General features: G+C 28.5%; 1 protein-coding gene across 1 annotated transcript; it reads left to right on the top strand.

Annotated features, from left to right (window-relative positions):
* Window positions 1–14,886: 14,886 nt before the first annotated feature.
* LOC133322707 (inositol-trisphosphate 3-kinase homolog) lies at window positions 14,887–17,639 on the top strand. Its single transcript, XM_061531672.1, has 3 exons — window positions 14,887–15,011; window positions 16,627–16,739; window positions 16,804–17,639. The coding sequence occupies exons 1-3, from the start codon at window positions 14,985–14,987 to the stop codon at window positions 17,624–17,626; spliced, it is 963 nt and encodes a 320-aa protein (XP_061387656.1). The 5' UTR covers window positions 14,887–14,984; the 3' UTR covers window positions 17,627–17,639.
* The last annotated feature ends 340 nt before the right edge of the window (window positions 17,640–17,979 follow it).

A 17,979-nucleotide genomic window follows, 5' to 3' on the forward strand; every position in this document is an offset into this window, starting at 1 on the left:
TATGAAATTGCTGAAGCAATGGTTGTAATAACTGCAGTATGGATGATTCAAGATCCGGTGGATGTGCAAAACACAAATTATGATTGACTTAACACAGATATCGTGCATGTACGCTCTACAGACGACGGACGCCAAGATATATTAAGCACACAGGAAGATAATCCATGAACTTTAAGGATAAGTGCGCAAAATTTTTAAAGATTACTTTAGAAGCTACAACGCAGACATTGTTGATAATGTAATCGGTGAAAATCCATATAACAAATAAAAGAATTATTTTTAAAATTTTGATTTGTAAGATCGAAGCGAAGGTATATATCCTGAATCATAGAAAATTTTCAAATGATTGACCGTAATCCGGTTGTAACACCAATGGAAAAAATTGTGGAAAATTGACGGAAATTCATAGCCAACAACACAACCGCACAGACAACTGTGCTTGTTATGCACTAGACCTGATATTTCCTTGTGCATTGGAAATATGGCGCGTTTTGAAGAAACTTCAACAGAAAAGCGTTGGAAAATTTTAAGATAAATTAAGGGTAAAATGCAATTGAAATTAGTTATAAAACGAAATGAAGGTTGTGAATTAATCGGATATGCAGATGCTGATTGGACTTCCGATCTTCTTGACAGAAAATCTCTAAGTGTGTCTTCCACATTTATGGAAGTACAATTTCATTTTCCGAGGCAGAGAATATAGCGTTAAGTGCAACCACAACAGAGGCATAAATATGAATAAAAGGAATTGTGGAAGATATTCATATTGTTGAAAATACATATACTGTGTCTCTGTATGAGGACAACAAAAGGTTGCACCCTTTTATGGCAAAGAATTCAGAATGCAAAAGTTCGAAACATATCGACATAAGACACTAGCTCATTCGATATTATTTGACTTAAGGAACAAGAGATCAAATTGCTGACATTTGTAACAAAATATTATGAATTTCAATATAATCACATTTAAATTAAATTTGATGAGAGAAGGAGTTGAACACATTGATTTTGTAGGTTTTGCACTCAATTAAATATCCATTTTAAATAGTAGCATTCGTTGTAAATTATGTTGTAATATTGTAAATGCAATGAAAATTGTCATTCGTTCGAAAATAAACTTTCAATTCATAACCATCCAATAAAATACTTATAAAAAATTGAAGATAAATTTATTCACTTTATTAAATACCGAAATAGGGAAATAAATCCAAGAAAAAATCTGGCATCACTAAAAATTTAGTCGTAAACAAAAAACGATCTCGTATGGGCGCCGACATTGCACTCTACCAAATGTTTGTTTGAATGGAGAGTGTGACGACGACGAAGACCCCGAATGAGCCGAGTGTATTGAAAATGTGAAGCTAAAACTCGCTGTTATAAACGCAAACCAGTTAGTCGCACGGCCACAAGCAAAAGCTTAACATATCTGCACGCAACAACACACAGCTAACTAATATTTTACGCTGAAAATCAATTGTAAAACAATCAAAAAGAAAATACATAATATACACATACAACAACAAAACAAATATTGCATAAAAAACCAGTTTCATGTGAAGACCTATTAAAACAAATTAGAAAAGCTAAAAATAACATCAAAATAATAAATGTTCAAACAAATAAAAACTCTTAAGAATATTTCGAGTTAAAAGAACGATCAATAATAACCGGTTATAAAGAAAGAAAGAAGAAAAATAATTAATGTTTTAAAACGTAAATTATAAAAGAAATTTGTAAAGATTTATACAAAATGCTGAAATTGTGAAAATAGATTTTCAAGAAAGAAAATATAAATAAAATATAAAAAATATATAAATAAAAGTACAGAGTACTTAAAAACAAAAGTTTATTTAAAATAAAATACAAAAGGAAAAACTAGAAAAAAAACTTTGTCGTCAAATTATGACTTCAACTGTATTACAGCCAACAACGGCCACAACTGCTAGCGCCGCTACATCAACAGCAGCAGACACATCCACCATGGGCTGGTCTCATGAAAAGTTACGTTTCTCCTGTGTGGATAATATTGGTCTAAAACAATTATGGAAATTAATTGCCTTGGATACAAATGGCAATGCCACAAAGGCGGCAGCAGCATCTTCAACGGCTGCCATTAAAAACACCGCGGATGAGAAATTGAAAAATTCAAACAATAACAACAACAATAATAATGAGGTAAGTACTCACAAGGAAGACAATATTGAAATACGTCAATCTGTTTAGCTTCATGTGTAGAGACAGATATCTAGAAAATAGATTGTTTTTTGCATTTAAAATGTAAAACACGTAATCTCTCAGATTTTTTTGTTAGATTGCTAGATAGAACTTCGCGTGTTAAACTGATTTTTTTTTTTTATTATTATTTTTGTCTAAAATGGTTTAGAGTTTATTTCAATATAGTTCATATAAAATTTCTGTATACATAAAATGTATTAAATTATTATAAAATAAACTTGATTATCTATTTATTAATTATTATTAATTACTATTATATTTAATTGTTTATTTATATATATACATTAGAATTTTTGGCCGGGTTAACCTACTTTATGAGAATTTTGTTGACACATATACAATGGAATTGACGAATTAAACCCACTCGGTTAACGAAATCCGGAAGAATGTAAACGTACTATAAAATTTATATATACCAATTAATATAGAATTTAATGAATTAGTATTGTGAAAACATTGACACCATGGGGTCACGAACTTTGTCAGCAGATCTTTGAACCCAAGTTCATTGGAATCAATTTGAAATTTTTGTTGTTGCACTTTTTCTTCTCGAATGACTAACTATTTACCAATAGTCAAAATAAAAACCTTTATTTCTTTTTTGGCAACTGCTAACAAAAAGAAAGTGTATTCAATTTGTTTTGGATTGCAAATTCCACTAACCAAAATGCCAAAGACACGACACGACCAATCATTAACCACCAGTCGACATAGTGTATAGCTTCTTAGGTATGTTTTTCAAGTTCCAAAGTAAACCGACACAACCTCTTTTTGTCTCTCTGTTTTGCTGTGACGTCAATCGGATTGTGAATGAGTCTACGAATGAATGAATGTATTGTGCTGGTGATATTTATCATAGTCACCGCTAATATATGTATGAAACATTGTCCGTAGCTTAAAACATTGTTGGCGAACTTTTGCAATTTCTCAAGAGTTTGTAATACCGCATTTGTTGTCTTGTGACTGACTAGTTTTTGAGAAATACATTACCATGCTTACACATACCAAATGGTATGCAGCGGATATCCGTGTTTGTTGTTGGTTGTGTTTGAAAGAGAAAAAAAAAACGCTTAAAGAAAGTTTAAGCGCCTGCGTAAAAGCACGACGTTAACCAGTAATATGACAATTAACGGTTTACATAATTTATGGAAGACACACATATTTTGTTTTCTTGAAAAAATGGGCTAACACAGTCCATTCCATAGCTTGGAGCTTCCCCTTTATGCTGACAAAAATTATGTTGATAACATGTATTGGTCAGACAAACGTCATGAATCAAAGGCGTGACGCAAGTCACGTTTGTGTTTGCGATAAAACAAGTTTTTCTTATTGTCCATAATCGAATTATTAATTTTTGTTGTTTTTTTTTCATTTATGAAAAAAGCAATCGGTCATTTGGTTTTATAATCAATAAAATGTAGTGTAACGCCCTATATATCAAAAGGAATTGTATATTTTCAGACATAGTAAATATAACAAATTTGATATGAAAGCATTCCTGAGTTGACATACCGAAACGGAACTTTTGGAACTATGGTTTATTAAGAAATACAAATAGTGGAAAACATTTTAAAATTTATAGATTTTTTACACAGTAACTTTTTGCATCCCATTACATCGTTTATCTGTTACATTTTCAACGACAATGGCAACCTAAATAAAGTGTTTTATTAAAACACGTTTGATGTGAACCTAAAATAAATAGGTGCCATTTAGCGATTAACTGTCAAAGTACATAGTTTTTACTTGGATTCGATGTGCAATGTTACCAACCATGAGAAATATTACTAGATAAAATCTGACAGATGGTCGGATAATAAACAGATGTTTTTATTTGCATCATGAACATAAAATTACACTCATTGTGCAATGAAAATATGACATTAGCTTAACTTTATCATTATAAAGTATCCTCTTATAAATGTAAACCTAGCATAACTCACATCATTCCCATTTCGTTGACAAACATCAGGGATTGAATTTTTTATATAATGATCTACTATTCTTTTATAATCCAATCACTTTCAAATAAATCTTTTGCATATGTTAAAAAGAAAAACCCCATCGAGATATTTCTATTTTGTCTAGTTCTTATTACGATTTATTGCTTTGCATTTCTATATAGCTTATTATGGACCTGTTTTACTTGATATGTATATTTTAAAAAAATCGAGATCGAGACAATATCACATTTACTTTAAATGCAAACGATTGACGTCAAACGAATTCAAAATATACTATAAATTAAAAAATGGTTTCTATTTTTACAAAAAATATATCCAGAATTCAAGAAATTTTAATTTTTATATTTTTAAAAATTCTGAAATTTAAGAATATATACTTACATCTCATCTATTTTATTTGAATTTTGCACATTTTTAATTTATAAATTAAAAATGAATTGTAATTTTAAAGATTATTATAAATCGTTTGCATAAAATAATTCCTAAGAAGAAGCAGATGACAAATAACTAGTGACGCAAATCCCAAAAAAAAAGAAATCAAAAAACGATTAAGAGGACGTCTTCTTTTTGACGGGGCTTTGCGTCATTTTGAACTTTCAAAAAATTAATTTCTTATTAACAATCGAGACAATTAAGGTGATTCCGTTTTATGATTTGCGTCAGAAATAGGTGTTTATATAAAGCAATACAAATAAATAATAGAATAAGGCATAATGAAAATATTTGTATTACAATATTTCATTTTATGCCCAAACAATTTAACGGTTAACATCCATTCACATTTTTTAATCAGTTTAAAATTTCGTGTCATTGAACTGTGAAAATATTCAGAATACATGCATTTCAGCAATTGCTGTAAATATGTTTCAATGTTTTGTCAGGTTATAGTACGTTTACATTGTACCGGACTTCGTTAACCCAGCGGGTTTAAATTGTCAATTCCATTGCATACTTTTTATTAAAATCCAGATAAAGTAGGTTAACCCGGTAAGTTGTAATGTAAATACCGTTTTATTCAAATACATTTATATCTTCAAAAATCAAGTATCTCATATAAGCAATAAATTTGTCTATATACAATTCATTGACAGCACTCATAAGCAACTCGTGTTGTTTTTCAAATCTCCCACAAAAACAAAACAACAATTGCTGACTTTTATTATTTTTTGGTGGAGAAAAAATTCAACAGTGCACTTTGAAAAAGTTAAAAGTTCAATTACCTAGAAACGTGTCAAATTTTGATGTCAGCAAAAAAGGGAAATTAATTTTAAACAATAAATAATGATTTTTTTCTCAAATCATTAATTATTAATCACCATCATGATTTCCGGCTTTAAAAAATTAAAACAATAACATAAGTAGCTAAAAAATATTGTGATTCCCACGCCAATTATATAATCTGGTTCAATAACATAAAAAATATAGTCATTGCTTCAATAAGTTCAAGGATATTTCATTAATCACATCGAAATATGAGAACTAATCGGCGATGAGGTCAAGTTTTTGTTTTTAATTGTTTAAAAAAACACAAACAAATACTCAGCATTTATTTGCTGTCATAATGTAATTTTGACAGATTTATTTCGGCAACTAATGTGGCAACATTATACAATTCCAAAATTATCATTATGACACAATAAATAGGTAGTCCATTTAGCGCAGGTGACAGCCTAAATTCGATGTGCAATGTTGCCAACCATGAGAAATACCAATAGATAAAATTTGACAGATGGTCGGGTGAAAAAACAAATGTTTTTGTTTTGATACATCACCTTGGTATTGCATCATATGATGAGCAACGCAATGATATACAGTGTGACATATTTAAATCACTAGCTATGTTTACACTCAATTGCAAATTATAAATTCGGTCTTCAGCCAATAACAGCTGATTAGCAAATTTATTTGTTATAACTCGTATATTATTGTCATAAAAAAATCAGTTATGGTATCAGCTAAGTATAGCCATCATTATTTAAATTGAGACTACAAGAGAACAATATTGCTAATCAAAGTTCGAACATTTTTCTGAACACACTTCCATATTATCTATCATTCAACAGTCAAAACAGTTCCCTGTTCCGTCAATACTGGACAAATCAATACGAAAAAAACCCACAATTTGTATCTAGATAATTCATTCAAAATTCAATTGAAATACCACAAATTAAATTACATGTGCATACATATATATTTTTCGTATAAATCAAACCAAAATATGTCACAAAAAACTTTTTGTAGCCTAACCAGATTTTTATTGTCATCGGTCGTACATGTGCTTTACCGGTGCTCTGCTAAAGGATGATGGCGCGTGTTTTTATTTAAGTTAAAACATGTGCCGTTCATTTTACTTTTTTAAGTCAGGGCTAAATATAAATATGTATGTATGCTATAGCCGACACAATACACTGTACTTCACTGTACCCGTGCAATTTTCAAGGTTCATTGCAATTTTTTTGTGAGATAAAAAAAAATCACACAGCACATGAATTGTTACCAAGTACTAGATTCTAGGTTTAAAGTCATTCTCTATATTCTTAGTAAACATATATTTTTTTATTCTCGGTCATTTAAATTCAAGGTAAAGTAACCGGTTGTTGTAAGAAGTAAAAAAACCATACCGAAGTATCAGATATGCATCACTCTTGTAATATTGAAGAAAATATGAAATATTTATGAATTTGCAGGCTAGACTTAAGATGAGGTCATTAAAATGATGTTATAGACTGTTTAGAAGAAGAAGACGAAGAAGGATTTTAATTAATTCAAAATTTTTTAAGAATTTATCCCTAACAAGTACTATAGAAATTTTCCAATTATGGCAGATTAATTCTATAGGTCAGATTAGGTTAATTGTACTGTTTTTTTCCAAATTCAATTTCAAATGGACTTTCTATAATTTGTGAAAGTAAAAATCAAATTTCATCACATTTCTTACAATGGGGTTTGGAACCAAATAGGTGATTGTACTTCCATTCAAATGAAACATATTATCTTTTAATATATATACAAAGTATTTTATTTATTATATATAATTTTTTGAAAGAAAAAGAATCTGCAGTTGACAACAAAAATTCGTAGCAATCTTATCAAAATAATTTTTTCCATCTTTTGTACATTTCGTATTTGTTTTCGGAATTCTGTACCAGAAATGATTATCACCAATAGAAACAGTTTATTTTTAAACTAATCATAAATAATTGGATTGCATTTGAACTTGAGCTATATATTGGATGTTGAAGAAGTGATAAGTAAACTATTCGGGAGTCCAATCTAACCTTAACCATGGCCTTTATTTTTATGGCCATGAGTTTGTTTTTAACACAAAGAAGTGAGGAAATGTCTTGTGTTTTATAACCTAAAATTTTTATTAGTGTTTATAAATAGGCTAAGGAAAACAAATATAAAACGGCATTAACATTTACCTTTTTGGTTGATTGGGGTTAACCTCTTTAATAAGGATTTATTTGACATATATCTATAATATTCTTGTAAAAATCTGAGAGTACAAAAAAGATTAAAATCAATATGGCTTCTATTATAAGAAAGTTCTGCAACGCAGTTTTATTTATATCTGATTAGAAATTTTTATTTTAAATGACACATAGTCATATGATATTTAACAGGTTCTCATCTTTCAATATTTTATTTATTTAATAAATAAAGGAACGAAGCTATTATCTTCCTTGGCATCATCCCTTGTGATTACCTCTCTTTCTCACCCTGTACAATTTGCAATGTTGCCACATCATCACATCTTAATTTCAAACACCTGTTTCTACAATCCCCTGACTAGATTTAAGTTTCAAATACAATTTTTCTTTTAACTTTTCTGCTTAGTGGGTGGTGGTTTCTTATCATCAAATTCAAATCTAAAAATAATTTCCAAGTGGGAAGAAAAAAATGCCATTAGTATTTTTTAATGGCAAAAACCTGATTGGTTTTTTAAAAACCTAATTATTATTTGGTCAATAAAGGCAGAGGAGACAGGGGTAAAAAACGCTTCACACCCACAAAGATCTTGTTTTTTATGGCCGGAATAATGTGTTTTTGTTAGTATTGTTGAAACAAAACAATCATTTAATAATTCTATGGTATTTGCAAATTATTATTTGTCACTTGTTTTTTCTTCTTGTTATTGTGGTTGTTTTCATAAGAATCGTTTTGAATAAGTCAATAATCACATTTGACATTTTTCTAATAACCAATAAAAAATACCATACTTGGCATAGTATGCAATTGTCATATGTATGAATTAATTTAAAACCAAATGACAACGACCAATATTCTTGTGCAACTCAAATGTATTGAATTTTTTATTAATTGTTATTTAAAAGATGATTCATGGCACATTTTTTATTGTAAATTGTGTGTAGATTTGAATAGCTATTTATTTCTTTGAAAGTGTTTCATTTATAATCAATTATTTTTTTAGCGGCATTTACATTAGAACTTCTGCTGGGTTAACCACCTCCACGATTTTTTTAACATATATGTAATTATCTTGACAATTTAAATCTATTGGGTTATATAAATCCGTTACAATGTAAACTTTCTTCTATTTTTTATTCCAGAATAAATTTTCCACTCAATCCTTGTTGGTATGGTGGTTGTCTTAAATAAATAATTTCCTTATTTAAATTTAATAAAAAAATACCAAACATTTTTTTGCTTCAATGAACTTTGCCTGTCAACGTTACGTTATAATGGGGTTTTCCGAGAATTCCAAGCAGTACGAATTATTCCCCCGAAAAAAACACTTGTTTCAATAACATTGCCATGGAATTTTTGTATCTTTTGATTGTTACTAAACAAATAGATTTTTTTATACAAAAAAGCCCACACGAAATATACCTAAATCCAAGCTCCATTTCCATTTATGTATATCAAAAAATTCTAACATCTTTAACCTTAGTTCACTGTTGCCAATTTTTTTAAATGGCGTCAAACCCATGTTCTGATTAATAATATCGTGGTTAGCTTAGCTTGTCATCTATTAACGAAAGTGGTTAAATTATTTATGTCACCGGCATCTCTAATTACAAAAAAAAACTAATACAAAAACAAATCACCTTTATTGTTAGATATTTATTGTCAATTTGAGATTTATTACACAATATATATCTGTCAATTATATTGACAATATAGGGTCACACATATTTTTGAGATTTTTTTGTTCTTGAAACCAGTTTGGCTATTCTATTGTTTCTATTATTTAATAATATTTTGTGGGTTATTGGCACAAATATAAACAGGGAGGGAGGGGGAACTAGTTGTGTGAACCATATTTATAATTATAATTGCTTAATTAAAAAATTGTTCATTACCTGTTTCAATATTGTAAAATGAATTATTTCTTTTTTTGTGTCTTTTGCTGATTTGTAAATATTTTTCTCCATTTTGTGTTATCTTTGAAACAATTCTTATCTACGCCATAATAAAATGTTATTGTAAAATAATAACAACAACAACAAAACTGTAAACAAATGAATATTTGCATATGTCATCTATAATAAAAATTAAATATCCTTGATTCAAAAATAAACAAAATTGGATACTTTTTGTTATCGGGGTTTCTATTAGTCCAAGTTTTAATGTCGCAAATATCAAAGATAAAATATATTTTGAATGACATTTAGTTGTTTAGAAATAATAAAATGATTGAGCACAATTCGTAATCATAGGCTCAAGTTGAACTTTTTGTAAACAGTGTATAAGTTGATGTAAACAATAATATTTGACAGTTGAATTGACTCTATTAAAATACCTTTGATGTGAACATATTAAAAAATCTCACGCAAAATAAATCTATAATGAATTGGTATAAAAGTTTATAAGTTGGTGTAAACCATCATGCATTTCTATATTTCTCATGGTTGGCAACATTGTAACATCGAATTCAAGTAGAAACTACGCAATTTGACAGCTAATCGAATAGTCAGCTGTGCTAAATGGATCACCTATTTATTGTAAACAATATATTTGGCATACATTCAAATCAAGAGAAACTTTAAATGACACTTTCAAAATATCTTTGGAGTAAATATTATTAAAAATTTCACCCAAAAAAATCTCTCTGTAACATGTTTGTCTATTACGTTCCAATTAGTTTTTCCTTACATGGAAATACTAAAATTCACCACGTTGAAATAGGTACATAACAACTTCCTCTGGTGATACACCCTTCTTTGGAATGGTGACTTAAAACGCCAGCATACCGGAAATCGACCTACAACAAGTAAACAATTCTATTTACACTACACCACATTCTTCCTCTCAATTAGCAGAGAGAGATATCTACACCTGTAGAAAAAAAAATAATTAGTATATAAAAATTCATATCTCTTAATTCTACTACGTAAATCCAGCACAGTCTTCACATTGTCATTTAACATTTTTATGTTAATTAATCCTATTAGCTACCTATCTCAATGTGTCAATATTACTTATAGTAAATCTCTTTCGCCTACTGTCAGTCTATCTGTCACTTCTCTACACATTTAGGACTTATTTATTCATTCGATTCAATACGTTCAGCTTGAGATTGTCACTTGGCGACGTAGAGAACAAGTTTGTTGTTGTGACTGCCTGGTTATTTGTTTAGTTTTATTTTTTTAATTTATTTAAAACAAACTACTATAAATTCAAAACATGTCGATTGTTGTTTATTTTTATGTGCTTTTTTGCTATTTTACTTACACTAAACGTAGTCGTATCGCCAGAATTTTAGTATAAATGTGAATGCATAACATTTAGCAAACGTGTGGAAATGCATTTTAATTTTTGTAGTTTTGCCGTGTCGGATTTACATAAAAATTCTATAAATCTTAGAACAAGTTCTAAAAATACATTAAAAAAATAAAACTAACTAAAGCTTGACTATGGAAACGAACAGAAAAAACTAAAGAAAATAGTTGTTAGGATTATTTTGTTTTTTTGTTTTTTATTTAATGAAAAAAATAAATAAAAGAAGATCATTCAAGTTATTTTGCAATATTAAAAATATTTGTATGGTCATCTTAAATAAAGATCCCTAAATTGTAATGAAATCAATAAAATTGGCATCTTTGTTTGGTATTCGGGTTTATCCATCTCTCCATGATGCAATAATTAGGTGATGTATCAAAACAAAAACATTTGTTTCTTACCCGACCATCTGTCAAATTTTATCTAGTAATATTTCACATGGTTGGCAACATTGCACATTGAATTCAAGTAGAAACTACACACTTTGACAGTTAATCGAATAGTCAGCTGCGCTAAATGGACTACCTATTTATTGTGGCATGTTTTTATCTAGCTCTCATTTAGACCACAGAGTTCTCGTATCACTCTCTTTATGTTACAGAAAGAAATAACACTCATTTATCTATACAGGAAAAATACAAAGATAATCTTACAAAGCTATAACTATGTTTACAAAGACGAAATTTATAGAGGACAGAAACTAAATATGAAAAATTATCCAAAGATATATAATTTTAGTTTTTTATACATTTACGTATAATATTATATACATACATACGTACAATTGCTATTAACAAACCACAAAAAACACTTTTAAGCTGCTTAGGTGGTTTGTATTTTTTTATTGCTGACCCCGTTCCTTTTCTCAGCTTAAACAATAAAAAATAAAATACGCTACAATAACAAAAACTTGGCTACAATTACTACCAGACAGTGCAATGCTAATGATGCTGATCATCATCATCACCATCAATAACATCCAAAGTAGCACAACACAGACACAAATAAATATTTATTGACTACACTCAAACACTTGTTTGGTAAATTGAAAAAAAAAAAATAATTAATTTTCATTTTTTGTGTCTCCTATACAAACGAATGTACATTACGTTTAATTAAGCCCTGACCTAATACAATATAATCGTATTACAATGAAATTTTTGAGGTATTACAAAGAAAACTTTAAAATATTAATGTAATCAGATGGTCAGTTTGTATGTAAACAAACATCAGCTGATAGTCATTTATACTTTTAAAACTCTCTTAAAATAAACAAAAATATGTGTGCAGCAATGCTTGCATGTTTTATAATAATTTTATTGATTTTGACATTTTATTACAACATGATTTGCTGACATCTTCTTTTATAAAAATTTTACCCAAACCCAAAATCGTAATTGTACGTGTACACACGTGTCAACAAATGTTATTTTAAGAATTTGATTTTTCAAAACTTTCAGTTAATTTCTTTGAATTCGAACCTTTTCCTTTGTTCAAAAGAAGAAAATATGAGAAAAAAATAAAACGTCAATACATTGTAAAATGAAACGTCAGGTCCACCTTTTTTTTAAAAAAGGTCACAATTGACGTCATAATAAATTTAATTTTTTTCGCCAAGAGAGAGAGAGATACACTTAAATATCGTCAGCAATATTAAGCATACAAGAAAAACGGACAAATTTATAAATGTATGCAAAAACAAACGAAGAAACATATTTAAATGTAAATTTATAGTTTGTTTGTTTTAGTTATTCATTCATTCGTACAAAAGAATAGCATAAAAATTGCGAATACAAAAATTTTAAAACATTTCAAAATTTTAAGCGGACATTTGATATTGATTCCAGGAAAATCAAATTGCATGTAGTATATTATTATTAAACCCAGTGAATATTTGTTTCGGTTATTTGTTTTAATTGCCGTTAACTAGGTCCATAATTTAAAAGATCAGTATGTTAATCCAGTAAAAGACATCTAAAGCACTTTTTTGTAAATTGTTTGATCTATTTATTTGAAATATTTAGTTCAAAACATGCATATGTTGCTAACAATAGGCTTAGTTCAAAATTACGTATTTCGATTCTAGCATCGTTCAATGGCTTTTATTTTCCTTGTTGTTTTTTATTTAATTTTTATTCAACTATTTGGTTTTCTTTATTTTACTCTTGTGAAGGTTAGTAACTTGGCGAACGTGTTTTACATAATTAAATTTTTTTTCCAAAAAAAAAAAATCAAAACAAAGGCATGCGCTGAAAATCCGAAACACAACAAAACAAAATAAACAATAACCATATCATAATAATTATTTAAAACAATTATTCATATGCGACGCATAATAACACTGTTGATTATTTGGATACGCACAAAGACAGTGTTGATTACATCGATACACATAAATTACTCTATTTATTATTAAATTATACCGGAATAAAATAATTATTATTTTTTTATTAGAAAACTAATTTACAAGATTTAATTGTTCAAACGAATGTATTTTTGTATGTAATTTATTGTATTTTAATTTCCGAACATATTCCAAAATATCCATCATATTTATGATTTTGCACCGAAGTGTGTGCGTAAAAATAAATACAATGTTTATTTCCGGTTTTATTATTATCGTTTTTTTCAATTGTCAAATTAAAATCACACAAATAATTGAATTTCATTAGAAATTGATTGATTGATTATTTATTCAACAAAAGTCTGTCAATAAAGTATGACTACAACAACAACAACAGCATTTTGATAAATAAATAAATTGTTAATTTCTATTAAAATATATTAAGAAATTTTATAATTTATATATAAATATACGTAATTTCCGTAAAAAACATATCATTATAAGTTTTCCTAAATCAAAATGTTGGAAACTCTAAAAAAATATTTTATCTAAAACTATTCCCACTGATAATTAGATAAACTATGAATGCAAGTGTGATAATATTTAAAAAATTATATTTATTCTCTCTTTTCAAAATATGTGGCATATTTTTAGGCGTAAATTTTATTTCAGCTGTTTTTCAATGAAAATCCTATTAACAATTGTTTAAAATAACTCCATTTATGTAAATAAAAAAAAAATAGAAATAAAATATACTGTAAATTCGCATTCTACTCTATAATCTGCATATTTAATGTATGTAAATCGCAAAAAAAACTACGTATACGAACAATAACACAAAAATTCCCTGACGGATCTTTATTTGTCACATGATAAAAATTTAAATAGACGACGACGTACACAGCAATCGTAATAACAAATCTCATGGTTTTTTTACATTTCATTTTGTGTTCATAGAAAAGAACACCAGAAATGGGAAAAACCCAAAAGGAAAATTTATACAAACGTGACTTTTTCCCAAATCCAAAAATGATTATTTTTAAAAAAGAAGAAAATATTTACACTTTTAACACGTAGTTTATTATATTGTAAATTATATCGCTTGATAGTATATTTTCGAGGTCATATATAAGATGTTATCAACGACTTTTTATTTTTATCATTTTTTTTTTTTTTTTTTTTTTGTGAAATATTTTCTTTCATCATATTTTTGTTTTATTGTTATGGGGGTATTATATATTATAACGACATTTTTACATATAAATATAGAGAAACTCAGCATTCTTATCACAGAAACCAGTCGTGGTTTTTATTCGTTGACATGTGTTTTTTGTATGATAACATAATATCAAATAAATGTGGAAGATTGACATGACAAGAAAATATCTTTTTCCACCTTTTATATTTTTATTTTTTAATTTAATAAGGTAACATTTTATAACCGTAAAAAGTAAATTTAGTTCAAGTTGAAATTCTCAGCAAGCAAGAAGTATAACATTGTTAAAGAAGAAGTACACAAAAAATAATAGTATTATGGAACAAAAGGTTTATATCATAAGTTCTTTATTTTTTAATAAAAAAAATTGTTACTAATTGTTTTGTTCGTTCTTCTTTTTTTCCAGAACATTTCCTATGACTACTGTGAAAATATCACCGATTATTTGGGTCAACGTGACTTTGATGCTCCCAGCCGCATGTCTTTGCTTAAATTTCTGGCCATTGTAAGTATCCACAATTTTTGTTTAATTTTTTTATTGGCATTTACATTTTACACTGACAAGCCGAGCTAGACAAAACGATTGTTGTAATAACACATTGTAGCTTATTTGTTTTTTACAACTGCTTGTTAATTAATCAATAGGTTTTTATATTAACAAGTAAATAAAATATATATTTTTTGCACTAGCCATAAAATGAAAAATTCCATGAATGGAAAATTTTTCAAAGATTACCAAAAAAATAATTCCATTACAAGGAGCTTTAATATGTCTGTTTGTTTATTTGCTCTACAAATAATTAAGCTATGTAAATTATAGCACATGGCTCTTATTTTTTTTATAATGAAATAAATTACTTTCGTGTACACCAGATTAACCATTAACCAAAATCAGGTGACTAGATTCTTTTTCATGAAACACACTATGGGGTCACATTTGACGTATGGCTTCCTTCCATAATAAAATATCAACAAAAAGTTCAAAATGTTTGGAATATTCTTTATGGTCCAAAGAACATGCTGATAATTTTTTTTTGTATATACATGCATATATTTTTTATTCGTTTTTTGTATTTTTTTTCCCAACTGACAAAATGATGCAATTTTTGTTTATTTTCAATTGTTGTTCATAGTTTTATTTTCTAATCTCTTATAGCAAAGAAGTAAATAATAAATAGGAAATTTGCTCACCTCTGGTGGGTGTGTAAACAATATTCCAATATTTTATTGTAATAAATTAATAAAAATTTGTTGCAATGTGTAATTACACAAGGTCCACCCAATGACGTCAATATTCAATTAATTTCCCACCTTTAACTCTCTTTAGAATAACAGCAAAAAAATCTATAAACAGTTTTATAATCTAATAAAGACGTTACAAATCTATGTAAATATTTTTAATCTGACAAGGCACAGACAGAATTTGCATTGCATACATGCACACGCCTTAGATTCGCTGGGGTGTGTCTTCCAAACACATATAGAAGCAATGATTTAAAAAAATATATTTGAGAAGTATCCAAATTTTTAAACTCAAATGAAAAGCAATTCATCTTCGATTTATTTGTTTATATTTACAAAGTAGCATACTTTTGGGCTTTGGAGGCGTGTATTTATTTGCAAAGCTAACTCCACGTGTAGCCACAATAAACCAACAGTTGTTTTTTCGTTTATTTATCTAAATAAGGTATTTATTATATTGTTTACTTTGTTTAAATATTAAACAAACGTTAGAAGAAACCAACTCTTTATTATTTTTCCCCTGGCAACAATTGCAATGGAGGCCTTTTAATTTTATTTGCATACAAATAAGGTAACATTTTCTCACAGACATACTTTATGGCCAAAGGGAATTTCCATTGTATTAAGACTTAACATATATTTGGCAAATTAGAAATATGTTTACAAATTTATTAAAAAAAAAATCTTGATAACCTTTCAATAGCGAACGACAAAACAAAACTAAATATGTATTTAACCCAAAACAAACAATAAACCTTCGTCTGTCTGCCTATACTTCTGTCTATATAGCTACCACAAACTTTTAAACAAAACAAAGCTCACCCCACTTTTTTGGTTAACTTATCACTAATTAAATATTTCATTTTTTCTAATTACAGAATGCTTTGGAATTAAGTGCCCCAGCAACACCAGTTCTACTACAACAACAACAGCAACAGAATAATAATCAAAAACCCACAGGCTGGCTACAGCTGTCTGGACATCCTGAAAGGTAATTTAATTAAAACCTCCTTTTAAATCTAAAACAAAATCTAACATTTTCTCTTTTATTTTAGTATTGTTCCCTGTGCCAGTGGTGTTGTCCGTAAACGTGTTGCCAGCTTCAGTGACTATGAAGTTCTGGCTTATCAACAATTATCCCAAGAATCGCTAACCTCAAAAATTGTACCCGAATTCTATGGTAATATACAATTGGAATCTGGTGAAATGTTCATTGAACTGCAGGATTTGCTCAAAGGTTTCAAAGATCCCTGTGTCATGGATATTAAAATGGGTTGTCGCACCTTTTTGGAATCAGAAGTTAGCAATAAAACCCTACGACCTGATCTTTATCAAAAAATGATCAAAGTCGATGTTAACGCCCCCACCACCGAAGAACATGAACAACAGGCCATCACAAAACTTCGTTATATGCTGTTCCGTGAAGCCATGTCATCATCGCAAAACAAAGGTTTCCGCATTGAAGCCATACGTCTAAAGGGTAAACCACCCATGAAAGATTTAAAAACCGTACGCACCTCCGAACAAATATCCCAAACAATTGATCAATTTCTGAATAGCAAAAAATCCGTTCAAAAGGATCTAATCTGCCGGCTAAAACATATGCGTACAGTTATGGAAAAATCAAAATTCTTCCAGACACACGAAATTGTGGGTTCCAGTATTTTCATTGTCTACGATGACGTCAAAGTCGGTTGCTGGCTAATTGATTTTGCCAAGTCGCGGCCTTTACCCGATAACGTAAAGGTTAACCATCGCGACGAATGGATTCCTGGCAATCGTGAAGAGGGTCTACTCAAGGGTATGGATGAACTTATTCATGCATTCGAGAGTGCCAATCAAAAACAGACCACAAGCAGAAAGTTTTTACAAATTTAAATTTGATTTGCTTTTCATTGGAGAAATCAAACCACAATCAAGACTGATCATTTGTTTTTTTATTAAACCCATTCATTGTAGATGTAAATATGAACCCATCAATTTGCTGTATACATTTTATTGTTATTAGAAATTTATTTTTCCATATTGGAAACAAATGTGTTATTTTGCCTATGAATTTGTATAGTTAATGAGAAAAGACTTTATTTTATTTGAATTAAAATGAATTTGTGCAGAATTTGTTTATACGGCAAAATGTAGTATTTTTATATGATAACGAAAAAAAAACTGTTTGTTAATTGTCTAGTTTTGTGTATAGCCTTTTTGGCACAATAATTCGAAGAGAAACAAAA

This window comes from Musca vetustissima, unplaced genomic scaffold (assembly GCF_032173495.1).
Source record: "Musca vetustissima isolate MV318-11 ecotype Yass unplaced genomic scaffold, APGP_CSIRO_Mvet_v1 utg5628, whole genome shotgun sequence".
Taxonomy (NCBI): domain Eukaryota; kingdom Metazoa; phylum Arthropoda; class Insecta; order Diptera; family Muscidae; genus Musca; species Musca vetustissima.